Source organism: Tubulanus polymorphus, chromosome 9 (genome assembly GCF_964204645.1).
Source record: "Tubulanus polymorphus chromosome 9, tnTubPoly1.2, whole genome shotgun sequence".
NCBI classification, from domain to species: domain Eukaryota; kingdom Metazoa; phylum Nemertea; class Palaeonemertea; order Tubulaniformes; family Tubulanidae; genus Tubulanus; species Tubulanus polymorphus.
The window spans coordinates 3,365,459-3,379,868 of record NC_134033.1 but is presented as its reverse complement, the minus strand read 5'-3'; the positions used below and the strand labels follow the sequence as shown (position 1 = coordinate 3,379,868).

Genomic DNA, 14,410 nt, shown 5'->3' with positions numbered 1-14,410 from the left:
TATTTTAATCCATTAATTATAATCTCACAAATCGAAAATAGTTCGTTCATTTGTTTTAACTCAGGCCCAGGCCTAAAACTCATATCGTCTACACATCTGAGTTGGGGGGAAAGAAAAATCTCAATCGTTCGAACCGTTTTATCGAAAAAGAAGGGATTAGGAATTAAGCCACCATCAGCCGAGAAAGCTTCAAAAAACCAAATGTTAAGTAGTATAAGTGACTTGAATATTTCTCCCGATCGCCAGGGAGTTCTTTGTTTTTCCTCACATTGTGAGGAGTGTGTCGATTCAATATTTCTTCAAATTTAAATGAATATTGTCCATTTTCACTTATGTAATTTAGCGTGTATTAATCGCTGTACATTACACGGAGAACGTTTTTTATATACCCAGTATAAACAACAATATTGTTTATACGTAAAAGATGATTTTCTCGTGGACCACGGGAAACTCTCAATAATCTCGCATGATAATGTTCGAAGTGTTCAAAAAAAATTTCGACGCTTTTAGTGATTTTTTGTCATGTGTCAGTGGTAGATTTTCAATCATTGGGTTAACAGAGACATTGACCAATGATATGCACGATAACTCTGTACTTTAAATCTGTCTATATAATTCAACAACGTATCCCTTCATCGAGTTCATAGTACTACTTTTTAGGACTTCAAATAGACGATAAATTAAAGTGGGATGTACATATCAAACATGTTTCAAGCAAAGTTGCCTGAAGTCTTGGAACTTTAAATCGATTGAAAAAGATATTCCCCTCTAACTTGTTGTCTTCACTATACTGTAGCTTTGTTTATCCATACCTTCAATATTGTAATCTCATTTGGGCTAGCAATTATGATACTATCCTTGAGCCGTGGATCATATTGCAAAAGCGTGCCATTAGAATTATTAGCAAGTCGCACTATCTTGAACATACCGAGCCTATCTTTAAAAGACTCAAAATTCTAAAATTCAAAGCTATTACCAAGTTTCGGTTATCCTTATTCATGCCATTCATTACATCAACTCAGAGTTATCTAGTTCTTTTAATTCCAATTTTCAAAAAGGCACCAATTTCCACAGTTATGCTACTCGAAATAATAACTCATTTCGCATCGATAGATTTAAAACAAATAAAGTAAAATTCTCTGTTAAAGTGGCTTACAGTCCTACAGTTTGGAATAATCTACCTAAACATTTAAAAAATATTACCAGTACCCAATCATTCAAGGTCAAATTAAAACATTATTTAATCAGTTAGTTCAATCTGCAATTTTCACAGTAGGCCTATCTCAAAATTCAAGGGGAAATGTCCCGGCCCCACTGCACACGAATTTAAAGTGAAAATTAAACAAATTCACTGCATACGTTTATTCATTGGAGAAAGATATATGTATATATAATCTTTATTTACGAGTCATCTCGATAAAAAACCAGCCTCACAAGGCTATGATAAGGCTCACAAGACACACTTGACCTTTACAAATACAACTAACATGTGACAATCCGATAGAACTAATTACAATGGGGTACCCGCAGTGCTACTGTGGCAATCGAGAATTCCACTCATGGCAGGCGAGGATCCGCCAGGTTCGCTAGTAGATAGTTGGTCGTCCGCGTTTGGTTTCCTTCTACATTTCAATTAAATCGGGTTGAACTTTTCTCTCAAATGAATCAATTATCTATGAAAAATATATCGATATCTGATTAGAAGAATGAAAGTATTTCATATTTGGTGAGTCCTGTGATAGTATAAGGATTCGGGAGTCTAAAAATCCAGCTCAAAGTTCATTGAAAATGAACTAATTTCGAAAACGAGCATGAATACGAATACGAATATTCATTACACTCCAACCATTCCCGTGGTATATGTAGGAAAAAACAGTTTTTACAATTATTTACAACAACATTAGATAAAAGCACTTTAAGACATAACAAACGTTATTTACAACATACTATTTACACACACTACCGGAGGGATCTATATACATCTAGACCTAATTTGATAAATTTAGCAAGTTTAAAAGTTGGATTTTATATTAAAACATCAAGATTCCGAAAGGTATTTGAATTTAAGTAGCTCTCACGGAATACGGTAAGTAATTTACAGTCAAAAATGAAATGTAGTTCGTTGCCTAAAATGTTACAACTGGGACATAATCTATCGGTTCTCGGTAGATGGAGATTTGACAATTTATTTACAGGTAAGAGATAAGACCCAATCCTGAACTGGAATAAACTGGTCACTAAGTCGTCATCAAGCCGATTTATATAGTTTTCAAATTTGATATCCTTCTTATATTGTCTAAAATCAATGTATAACGGGTTATTATTTAGCCTAAATTCTGTCTCTTGCACATGCTGATCACGGAGTATACGGTGTAACTGTTTTGGAGAAGTCCTAGAGTTTACCATAGATTGTTGTATCCAGATATACGAAATGCCACAGTCATCGAAAGCCTTCTTAATAAATAACAGCCAGGGGCCCTTAAACCTATCATTCAGATACAAATCAAAAGATATCTTATAGAGAATTGAACTAAGTTTACTTTGTTTGCACTCAATCGTTTTGACCCAAAAATTAATCATTCTACGTTAATATACATAGGATAACGTCCTAACTCCGCTAATACTTGAAGGTTATGGGAATATTTTGTAACCCCAGATTTCGCAACCGTACAACGCGATAGGAGCGGCACACGTGTCAAATAGTCAAACATTAAATCTACAGGAAGTTTCAGACGTCTGCCCTTATGAATAATAGAATACATAGCTTTCGTAGCTTTATCATAGAGAATTTTTTTTGCTTTAGCGAAACTACCGTTCCAATTGAATTTCACTCCGAGATACACATAATCCTCAACTATCTCTAACTCCTGAATACTGGACATGAATTTCGAAATTCGTTTAATCCTACTTTCATCCTACTTCGAGCGAAGACTAATAGTTTAGTTTTATCAACATTCACCGTGCAGAGGCCGTTGTCAGCGCAATATTCAAATAATGTATCTAAATGTGACCGGAGAGATTTCTCATCTTCAGCAAGAATGACTGTGTCATCCGCATAAAGGATAATGAATAAATTAAGTAGTTTCCCTAGTTATGGGTCACAATTCACATTGAGATTTTCAATATACGACAAAGTTGGTTTACCGCGGGTAGCAAAAAAGTCTTCAATATCGTTTAAGAATAGTGGAAATAGGATAGGTGATAAATTATCACCTTGTCTTAATCCTCTATCAGCAGCGAAATATTGTGATGTGTTACCGTTAAATGTAACACATGATTTCACCGAATTATAGATATTTTTAACTACGTTCAAAAAATTCCCCGTAATGTGAGCGGCCATCTTTATATAATGTCGCTAGCACATTGTATTCAAAACAGAAACAGAAAGATCGAAGTCTTAAGGAAAAAACTTATCTAATAGAAATATATTTCCCAAAAATTCGAAATAATTCAAATTCATTCTCAAAACGCTTATCACGTGACCATTTGAGCCAATGCAGTTGCTAGTAATTGCAACCGACATATGCAGGGAAGCAACTAGGAGGATCTCGTACCCCGCTAGTCGGCCTCAGTTGCTGCGAATCGGGAGCGCATTCGACATAAGCTGGGCTGCGATCGCGCTTGCTCTCAGTTGCGTCGGTAGGAGTCGGCAGGCGTCGCGTTGTTTGTCGACATAAGCCGCTGCGGTTCAAGTCCAGTATAGCGTGGAATAGTTCCCCGCTCAAAGATACATTTTTAGAAAAGGAGTAATTCGGCTGCGTAATTTTCAAGACAAACCGACGAACCGACGAACCGACGAACCGACGAACCGACATACCGACATACCGACAAACCGACGAACCGACATACCGACATACCGACAAACCGACGAACCGACGAACCGACAAACCGACAAACCGACGAACCGACATACCGACAAACCGACGAACCGACAAACCGACATACCGACAAACCGACGAACCGACATACTCGTAGTCCCTCGATCCAGCCACGGGTAATCCACGGAAAAACCCTGTCCCTCGATCCTAGCCACTTTATATAACGGTTATCCATGCACCACACAGCCCCTCGATCCCAGCCACTTTATATAAGGGTGATAGGGCTGGGTGGTGCATGGATCACCCTTATATAATGTGGCTGGGATCGAGGGGCCGTGTGGCGCCCTAACACCCTCCGCTGAATCCTAGCTGCTGTCCATGGCAGCACGTTCCCGATCACGGATGACAAGTTTGTCTCTGGCGAAAAACTCGTGTTGCCCGCTAGCTTTCGCAGCCCTGAGTTCTGGTAACAGATCCCGTCTACGTGCGGCCCACTCTTCTGGAACTTGTTCGCTCATGCCTAGTGAAGTACCGGCTATAGATTCCTCGCTAACGAACGCACGAACTCTCCGTCCTTAAAATGTTCGAATTTCGCCACTATCGCACGCGGTTTTTTCTGGTCGCTCTTTCTTTTTCCAAGACGGTGGACGCGCGCAAACTCATTAGCCTCGACGGATTCTTTCGCAAGCGGGAGATGGTTGGTGCAGAAATCTCGCACCATTTTTTCTGCGTCTTCATCGTCAGTCTCTCCAGTGCCGTAGAAGATCAGATTGTCCCGCATACTACGCCACTGTTGGTCGAGTAGGAGTTCGTGATCCGATTTGACGATGGTCTCCTGTTTTGCAACGATATATTCGAGTTCTTTTACTCTATTCTTCAGCACAGTTTTTTCGCTTTTCAATTGTAGCACGTCCCGGTGGCAGAACTCTAGAGATTGTTTCACTTCACTCATGTCTTTCTGTAGATCGTCTAAAAGTTCTAATTTCCCGAGTTGAGAGAGAATCGCATCAAGTTTCGAAGATATTCCACTGTCCTTGCGCGTTTTCGTTTTCTCTGGCATCTTCTGTTCCGATATTTGTTGTGAGCAACCTACTGCTCGTCACGCCATCTTACGGGATAGCTGGTTATGCGGGTACCACTGGATTAAATTGAATTAAGAATTGCGAAGTTAGTTTCCATTGCGGCTGATATGAATCCGCAAACACTAGTTACGATACGACTATTGCTTAGTAAAATTCTACAGATTTTATCGACATTAGACAAAAGATAGATGTCTTCTCCCAAGAAAGCATTGATCTTAGCATTGATTGAAAGCATTGAGAAAAAATGGCATTACGTAGATCAACGTATTTGAGACAAGTGCACAAGGAATGTTCTTCCGTTTCAGCTTCATTCGATGTACCTATGTTTAAGGGTTAAAGTACCATTTCTTAACCTTTCTATTGTGGAGCGGTTTGATCGTGATGTGTGTAATTTGACATAATCTTCTGTTCCAAATTTTGGTATAAGTGAAGTATAAGTACGGAGTTTTGGTTGCAGAGGAACATTTCTTGACCACGTCATAGCATAGTTCCTATATGAAATTGTTCTAATATCATTCAAAACCTTTTTGTTTTGATAGGTATTTAGAATAGATAACTGCATGTTCTCATAAAAATGTTCCATGTTACATTCAGTTAGTATTGACTTGACTAATAAACACCAATTAGCTTTGCCAATAAAGGCCTGTCTGTAATAGGGAAAGTCTTGTTTCATACCAGAGGTCGAGAGGTCGAGCTCATAAAAAATAAAAATAAATTCTTGCATGCTCGAATTTATTTTTATCTTTTACTCACTCGCCCCTCAACCTCTGATATTAAACAACACATTCCCTATTACTCGAATAATTTCATATAAATGAAAATCATATTTTTGAACATAGGTGGCGCCGTTTCGGCTAGATTGGGTACCGTGTGACTATCTGGGACCCCTGGGTAAATTCGTCCTATTCCTGAACGATGCCCATCCGTATAACCTCTATATCATGTAAGTTGGATCACGTTTTGTTAGAGTATTAATGTTTTTATGATTTTCTATTTGCTAATCGGATTTAAGATATTTTGTTTTTGGATTATATTTATTTTTATAGAGTTGTTATAATTTGGTTGATCCACGTCGGTGAAGGTGTATTTGCTGATAAATTATGCAGGTCAGTCTTAAATGTATTAGGATAATGTAATTATCATATTCAGTCTTATATACTATAAACATTAGTGCTTAACTCAGGGACATTTGCCTGTTAACCTGGTCATTCTACGGCCAGGTCATTTATCAATACCCTTCGGTGAGTCGCAGCCGTGGTGGGAGAGCAGTGACTAGAACAGACACGTGGGTTCTGAGTGAACTACCCTCACAGCCGCGGTGGGAGAGCAGTGACTAGAACAGACACATGGGTTTTTAGTGAACTCCCCTCACAGCCGTGGTGGGAGAGCAGTGACTAGAACAGACACGTGGGTTCTGAGTGAACTCCCCTCACAGCCGTGGTGGGAGAGCAGTGACTAGAACAGACACGTGGGTTCTGAGTGAACTCCCCTCACAGCCGTGGTGGGAGAGCAGTGACTAGAACAGACACGTGGGTTCTGAGTGAACTCCCCTCACAGTCGTGGTGGGAGAGCAGTGACTAGAACAGACACGTGGGTTCTGAGTGAACTCCCCTCACAGCCGTGGTGGGAGAGCAGTGACTAGAACAGACACATGGGTTCTTAGTGAATTCCCCTCACAGCCGTGGTGGGAGAGCAGTGACTAGAACAGACACATGGGTTCTTAGTGAACTCCCCTCACAGCCGTGGTGGGAGAGCAGTGACTAGAACAGACACATGGGTTCTTAGTGAACTCCCCTCACAGCCGTGGTGGGAGAGCAGTGACTAGAACAGACACATGGGTTCTGAGTGAACTCCCCTCACAGCCGTGGTGGGAAAGCAGTGACTAGAACAGACACATGGGTTCTGAGTGAACTACCCTCTCAGCCGTGGTGGGTGAGCAGTGACTAGAACAGACACGTGGGTTCTGAGTGAACTCCCCTCACAGCCGTGGTGGGAGAGCAGTGACTAGAACAGACACACGGGTTCTGAGTGAACTCCCCCCACAGCCGTGGTGGGAGAGCAGTGACTAGAACAGACACGTGGGTTCTGAGTGAACTACCCTCATAGCCGTGGTGGGAGAGCAGTGACTAGAACAGACACATGGGTTCTGAGTGAACTACCCTCATAGCCGTGGTGGGAGAGCAGTGACTAGAACAGACACATGGGTTCTGAGTGAACTACCCTCACAGCCGTGGTGGTAGAGCAGTGACTAGAACAGACACGTGGGTTCTGAGTGAACTACCCTCATAGCCGTGGTGGGAGAGCAGTGACTAGAACAGACACATGGGTTCTGAGTGAACTCCCCTCACAGCCGTGGTGGGAGAGCAGTGACTAGAACAGACACGTGGGTTCTGAGTGAAGTACCCTCACAGCCGTGGTGGGAAAGCAGTGACTAGAACAGACACGTGGGTTCTGAGTGAACTCCCCTCTCAGCCGTGGTGGGAAAGCAGTGACTAGAACAGACACGTGGGTTCTGAGTGAACTACCCTCATAGCCGTGGTGGAAAAGCAGTGACTAGAACAGACACGTGGGTTCTGAGTGAACTACCCTCATAGCCGTGGTGGGAGAGCAGTGACTAGAACAGACACGTGGGTTCTGAGTGAACTCCCCTCACAGCCGTGGTGGGAAAGCAGTGACTAGAACAGACACGTGGGTTCTGAGTGAACTACCCTCATAGCCGTGGTGGAAAAGCAGTGACTAGAACAGACACGTGGGTTCTGAGTGAACTACCCTCATAGCCGTGGTGGGAGAGCAGTGACTAGAACAGACACGTGGGTTCTGAGTGAACTCCCCTCACAGCCGTGGTGGTAGAGCAGTGACTAGAACAGACACATGGGTTCTGAGTGAACTCTTCTCATAGCCGTGGTGGGAGAGCAGTGACTAGAACAGACACATGGGTTCTGAGTGAACTCTTCTCATAGCCGTGGTGGGAGAGCAGTGACTAGAACAGACACATGGGTTCTGAGTGAACTCCCCTCACAGTCGTGGTGGGAGAGCAGTGACTAGAACAGACACGTGGGTTCTGAGTGAACTCCCCTCACAGCCGTGGTGGGAGAGCAGTGACTAGAACAGACACGTGGGTTCTGAGTGAACTCCCCTCATAGCCGTGGTGGGAGAGCAGTGACTAGAACAGACACACGGGTTCTGAGTGAACTCTTCTCATAGCCGTGGTGGGAAAGCAGTGACTAGAACAGACACGTGGGTTCTGAGTGAACTCTTCTCATAGCCGTGGTGGGAGAGCAGTGACTAGAACAGACACGTGGGTTCTGAGTGAACTACCCTCATAGCCGTGGTGGGAGAGCAGTGACTAGAACAGACACATGGGTTCTGAGTGAACTCTTCTCACAGCCGTGGTGGGAGAGCAGTGACTAGAACAGACACATGGGTTCTGAGTGAACTCCCCTCACAGCCGTGGTGGGAGAGCAGTTACTAGAACAGACACGTGGGTTCTGAGTGAACTCCCCTCACAGCCGTGGTGGGAGAGCAGTGACTAGAACAGACACATGGGTTCTGAGTGAACTCCCCTCACAGCCGTGGTGGGAGAGCAGTTACTAGAACAGACACGTGGGTTCTGAGTGAACTCCCCTCACAGCCGTGGTGGGAGAGCAGTGACTAGAACAGACACGTGGGTTCTGAGTGAACTCCCCTCATAGCCGTGGTGGGAGAGCAGTGACTAGAACAGACACGTGGGTTCTGAGTGAACTCCCCTCACAGCCGTGGTGGGAGAGCAGTGACTAGAACAGACACGTGGGTTCTGAGTGAACTCCCCTCACAGCCGTGGTGGGAGAGCAGTGACTAGAACAGACACGTGGGTTCTGAGTGAACTCCCCTCACAGCCGTGGTGGGAGAGCAGTGACTAGAACAGACACATGGGTTCTGAGTGAACTCCCCTCACAGCCGTGGTGGGAAAGCAGTGACTAGAACAGACACATGGGTTCTGAGTGAACTCCCCCCACAGCCGTGGTGGGAGAGCAGTGACTAGAACAGACACATGGGTTCTTAGTGAACTACCCTCACAGCCGTGGTGGGAGAGCAGTTACTAGAACAGACACGTGGGTTCTGAGTGAACTCCCCTCACAGCCGTGGTGGGAAAGCAGTGACTAGAACAGACACATGGGTTCTGAGTGAACTCCCCCCACAGCCGTGGTGGGAGAGCAGTGACTAGAACAGACACATGGGTTCTTAGTGAACTCTTCTCATAGCCGTGGTGGGAGAGCAGTGACTAGAACAGACACATGGGTTCTGAGTGAACTACCCTCACAGCCGTGGTGGGAGAGCAGTTACTAGAACAGACACGTGGGTTCTGAGTGAACTACCCTCACAGCCGTGGTGGGAGAGCAGTGACTAGAACAGACACGTGGGTTCTGAGTGAACTCCCCTCACAGCCGTGGTGGGAGAGCAGTGACTAGAACAGACACGTGGGTTCTGAGTGAACTCCCCTCACAGCCGTGGTGGGAAAGCAGTGACTAGAACAGACACGTGGGTTCTTAGTGAACTCTTCTCACAGCCGTGGTGGGAGAGCAGTGACTAGAACAGACACATGGGTTCTTAGTGAACTACCCTCACAGCTGTAGAGACTTAACTAAGAATTTATGATTTTACCGTGCTGTGGTAACGGGTAGTCCAAGCCGGGCCCGCCTTAAAAATAGATTTTTCAATGAATTAATCAGTAATTATGTCTCAATTCAATTAAGACGCGTATAAATGATTCATAATTTTTCTCTTTTACAGGGAACGGAATATATCATTGTCCTGTCGAGTTCTATGGGACATACAGTCGTTTCTACTTGGATTCCCGTCTCTACGGGTTCTGTACGCCTACAAACCGCCGTCGTCCGCGCAAACTAGTCATCCGCCAACTCGTGGCAAAAAAGTCAAATGACTGTAACATAACTATTATAGTTCATGTAAATGCATGACCCAGTGTGCGGCGTATATGAGCCATCGTATTCAATGTCGAAATAAAAATGTAACATTTTATTAAAATAGGAGTCATTTTCACGCAAGCTTTCGTGGATACAACTCATCATCCGAATAAGCAAAGTATAAAATCTGACGATTTGATGAAACGATACGTTTAAACACCGTGTTAAATTTCGCGATGGAATACATTCGGAATTGAAATAAAACGAGAATTGTTCGTTGTTTTTTTGGGCGCTAGAGGGCGCATAAAATAGGGCCGCATGCGGGAATGTTGTATTAGTCCCGCGAGTGGATACCATCAGTGCCTACCGATTCGAACCGGCGGGGCAGAACGGTCGCAATGTGATAGTGGATGGTGGATGTTCCAATCCACTCTCATGACAAGCCCGCCCCAGTGTAGTCGCTAACCAGTCTGTGGTTTAGTTTCACGATCGGATATTTTGTATATAAGTTGGTATAAGCCCATCAATACCACCAACTAACTCATAGCAGGGGGAGTCTACCAGGGGTGGATTTAGGAAAATCTGAAGGCCAGAACCCAGAAAAAAGATTTTCAGATAAAGTAGCCATGTCATAGGCCAGGTATGTAATAGCCCTAAATCTGTAAGTTGCTCATAAAGTTGTGCATGCACTCTTTAACATTTTTGCAAGTTGCTCATGCACACATTATTTCTGCTCATGGTTAGAAGTATGAGCAGATATTTTTGTTCATGCATGTCAAAACACATGTCAAATTTGTAGGTTTTACCTATTTTTGTCTTGACGAAAATGGCAACCTCAAATGGGAAAGCAGCAGCGCCCGGGCCCAGTGAACACCCCTGAATCCGCCCCAACCCGCTTGCCAACCTGGTCTATTGAGATCGATTCTGAGTGGGCCTAGGCTCGAAAGGTATTGGTTAGGCCTAAATCGCGTTTTCGATAACAAATGAAACGATCGAAACTTTACAGTTTCACCAGAACTCGAGTTTTCCAGACCAGTGTGGCCCGAGTTCGAACCTGCCGATTCTAAATATAAGTCCAATAACTACAGTCAAACCCGCTTAATCCAGATCGGCTTAATCCGGATTTTTGTCTAATCCGGACAATAATTACAGTCCATGTACAAGAAAATGACTTAATCCGGATTTCCCGTGTAAACCGAAAGTATTTTGTTGATCCCAAATGATCCGAATTCAGGAACGGATCCAGGACCCTATCTCAAAGGGGTTCCGAATTATATAAAGGCACTCGCTATTATGTGGGAGGGCACTTTCTATGTGAAAACACGCAAAAGGGCCCTTAACATCAAACTTGTAGTTTTCAGGGGCACTTACTACGCCAAATCATGCCAAACCTGAGGGCGATGTTACGACAAATCCATGGGTTCAGGGGAATCTCCAACTTAAGGGGCACTGACAAAGCTCAACGGTATTCCAGAACCCTCGGACCCCCCCCCCTGGAAATAAGCGGATTCTACTATAACAAAATGACGAAACTTCAACAGTTCCATCGGATAGCAAGGACCACACCGGTCTACCGAGAAGAAATACAAACAAATATAGCCGCAAAGCAGCGATAACGGATTTTCTGCATAGCCGTATTATTGTTCTTGTCTGGATACTGTGTCGTCCACGATGACGCAGCCGCGCACCACCCTAATGAAAATGACGAATTTAGAATCCTGTTCAACGGTCGACATGAAGGAATCCCACACTTCGAATTTGAAATTATACGATCAAATTTGTTATTATGAAACCACGTTTCGGCTGTTGACTAACAGACTGGAAATGATTTCCACCATCATCATTTCCACCAAATTTAGAATCCTGTTCGACGGTCAACACGGTCGGATTGCTCGGACCTGATACAAAGAAGAGGTATATACGATTAAAAGACACCATGATTTCCCCTTTGTCATATAGTTTTATTGATAGAATAGATATAATTTTAACATGATATGAAGAGTGACCATCACAGAAAGTCTCACACACATACCTACATTGATCGAACAACATATTATTATCATTGATTACTTATTGAATTAATCGATTAATTAATTACTATATTTAATTGTTTTTTGAATTTATTAGTTCATCATATATTACGTATGATTATTATAGAAGGCGCTGTTCGGTCATCGCCGCAGAAACCGGTCGCAGAAACTATGCGGTCATCTTCGGAGTAACCGTGCGGTCATCTCCGGAGTAACCGTGCGGTCATCTCCGCAGTAACCGTGCGGTCATCTCCGGGGTAACCGTGCGGTCATCTCCGCAGAAACCGTGCGGTCATCTCCAGGGAAACCGTGCGGTCATCTCCGCAGTAACCGTGCGGTCATCTCCGCAGTAACCGTGCGGTCATCTCCGCAGTAACCGGGCGGTCATCTCCGCAGAAACCGTGCGGTCATCTCAATCTACCCTCGCTTTCCTGGTACACACACAAATAAACCCATTTTACACGCACAAACAAAGCTTGTCATCTTCAATATCTTAATAATCATATATATATATATATATATATATATATATATATATATATATATATATACATACATATATGTATTTATGTATAACGTACACATTTCATTTATTTATTTATAATATAATGTTTTTTTTTGGTCTACATTTATTATTTACGCGAAGAAAAATACCGATACGTAGAAGAAATCATCAAGATGGCCACCGCGAAGGGTGAAGTTTACACGACATCTGTCAATCACTCATTAAATATGCCCCCGCCCACCCATCGGCCCCACCCCACCGCCACTTTAACATAAAACCACGCTTCATGACTTTGGCGGCGTTTTTTCGTCCTTATTTTTTTTTTTTTTACAATTTTGGTTTTTCCGTATACACAATTTACATAAATGCACCGACGAGGATTTTATGGATAAGAAACTGAATTCTGGAAAAAAATTTTCCCTTTTTTGGCAAATCGGCCGCAGTATCGATCGCGACTTCAGTCCGTTTTCAAACTAGATTTCCGCGCGTCGCTCCGAAACAGTTAACGCCCGAGTTTGAGTTAAAACTTGGTCCAGCTCCACGAATGTAGGTTAAGATTATTTACTCCGCGTAAAGATTTGACTCGTCGGAAAATGAACATAACTCAGGGTTAACTCTAACTCACAACTGTGGAACTGGATCATGAATTCAGAGTTAACTATAACTTACTACTGTAGAACTGGATTCTGAGTTCAGAGTTAACTCTAACTCGCTTCTGTAGAACTGGATCTTGAGTTCAGAGTTAACTCATAACTCAAAACTGCAGCACTGGCTCCTAGTCAAATCCAGTACAGCTGCCTTAAAAAGAACTATGTCTATTGATTAACTCAGAACACAGGCTCACTGATTATTACAACGCTTCGATCATCGATTTACGCGAAATTTGATTTAACTGTTCTCCCCTTTGACTTCCCTTAACCGCTACAAAGCATTAGAAACATATATAAACAATTTGATTCACTTTAATTCAACATTGAACATCTTTAACCCCTTACTCACGGTACGCTATTTATACCGGTCAGTATTTGTGTAACAATAGGTAACTACATCCACCTGCTCAGCTTCTTACTAACTAAAAACAGACTGCACAAAATCTGGGGCAGTCCAAGCGGGGTTAAATCCGTAGGAGCATGTATGGATGGAATCCGTACCATTATATAAAATGGCTGATCCCAGCGTTTTGAATAACGTTCACAGCCAGCCACCCGACGAGCGAAAAACTAGTTCGAAAAAACCGACCGAGGGTCGCTAACGACGAAAATATTCCGCGCGACGACGACGAATTTGTATCGACGTAAATTTTCTGATAAAATCATAAGTGACGTCTTCGCAGGTTTGTTCGTTCGGCGGCGGGTTTTACATATCGTTATCGTACGATCGCCCGATTTCTGTTTCACAGATAAATATATTCAACAAATATAGCAGCGTTACAATCCCCCCAAACCCCCGGGCACTATTTCGGCACTTTCACCGTCCCGCTACGGAAACGAACAAACCTGCAAACATGCGTATAACTAGTGTGTCCTTGTGTAGTTGTATTAGTATATATATATATATATATATATACATATATATCTAGAATGATTCGTCTGTCCGTGCGATGAAAGTTCAAAAAGGTGAAACAGATCCGGGCGAAGTGCTCCCACACAGCAGTCGGCCGGTTTCGACATCTGAAACCGCCGGACTAATAATAACTATATCGTATGATACATAATGATAGTAATATATATATATAAATATATATATATATATATATCGTATATATTTACACATGCACGAAATGCCGTCTGCTGACGCTTACATACATACCATGCATACATTACATCATGTGTCTATATATATATATATATCTATGTATGTGTATAATATAGAGCTGTTTATTCGTTTGAACGCGGCGAATATTTCGAGACAATGCACGAATCTCGGTAACCGGGAGACGTTTTTTTTTTTTTAAAGAAAAAAGTGCTCGCTGCGTATTTTACAATAGAAGTTTACGCGGCGACCGATCGTTTTGAGTTTAAGGTGACGTAAGTAAACCGCGCCTTAGCGCAGTAGCGACTGCCGCGAATAT

General features: G+C 43.0%; 1 protein-coding gene across 1 annotated transcript; it reads left to right on the top strand.

The window, feature by feature from the left end:
* Window positions 1-5,144: 5,144 nt before the first annotated feature.
* LOC141911230 (transmembrane protein 254-like) lies at window positions 5,145-9,821 on the top strand. Its single transcript, XM_074802212.1, has 4 exons — window positions 5,145-5,216; window positions 5,740-5,843; window positions 5,947-6,006; window positions 9,671-9,821. The coding sequence occupies exons 1-4, from the start codon at window positions 5,145-5,147 to the stop codon at window positions 9,819-9,821; spliced, it is 387 nt and encodes a 128-aa protein (XP_074658313.1).
* The last annotated feature ends 4,589 nt before the right edge of the window (window positions 9,822-14,410 follow it).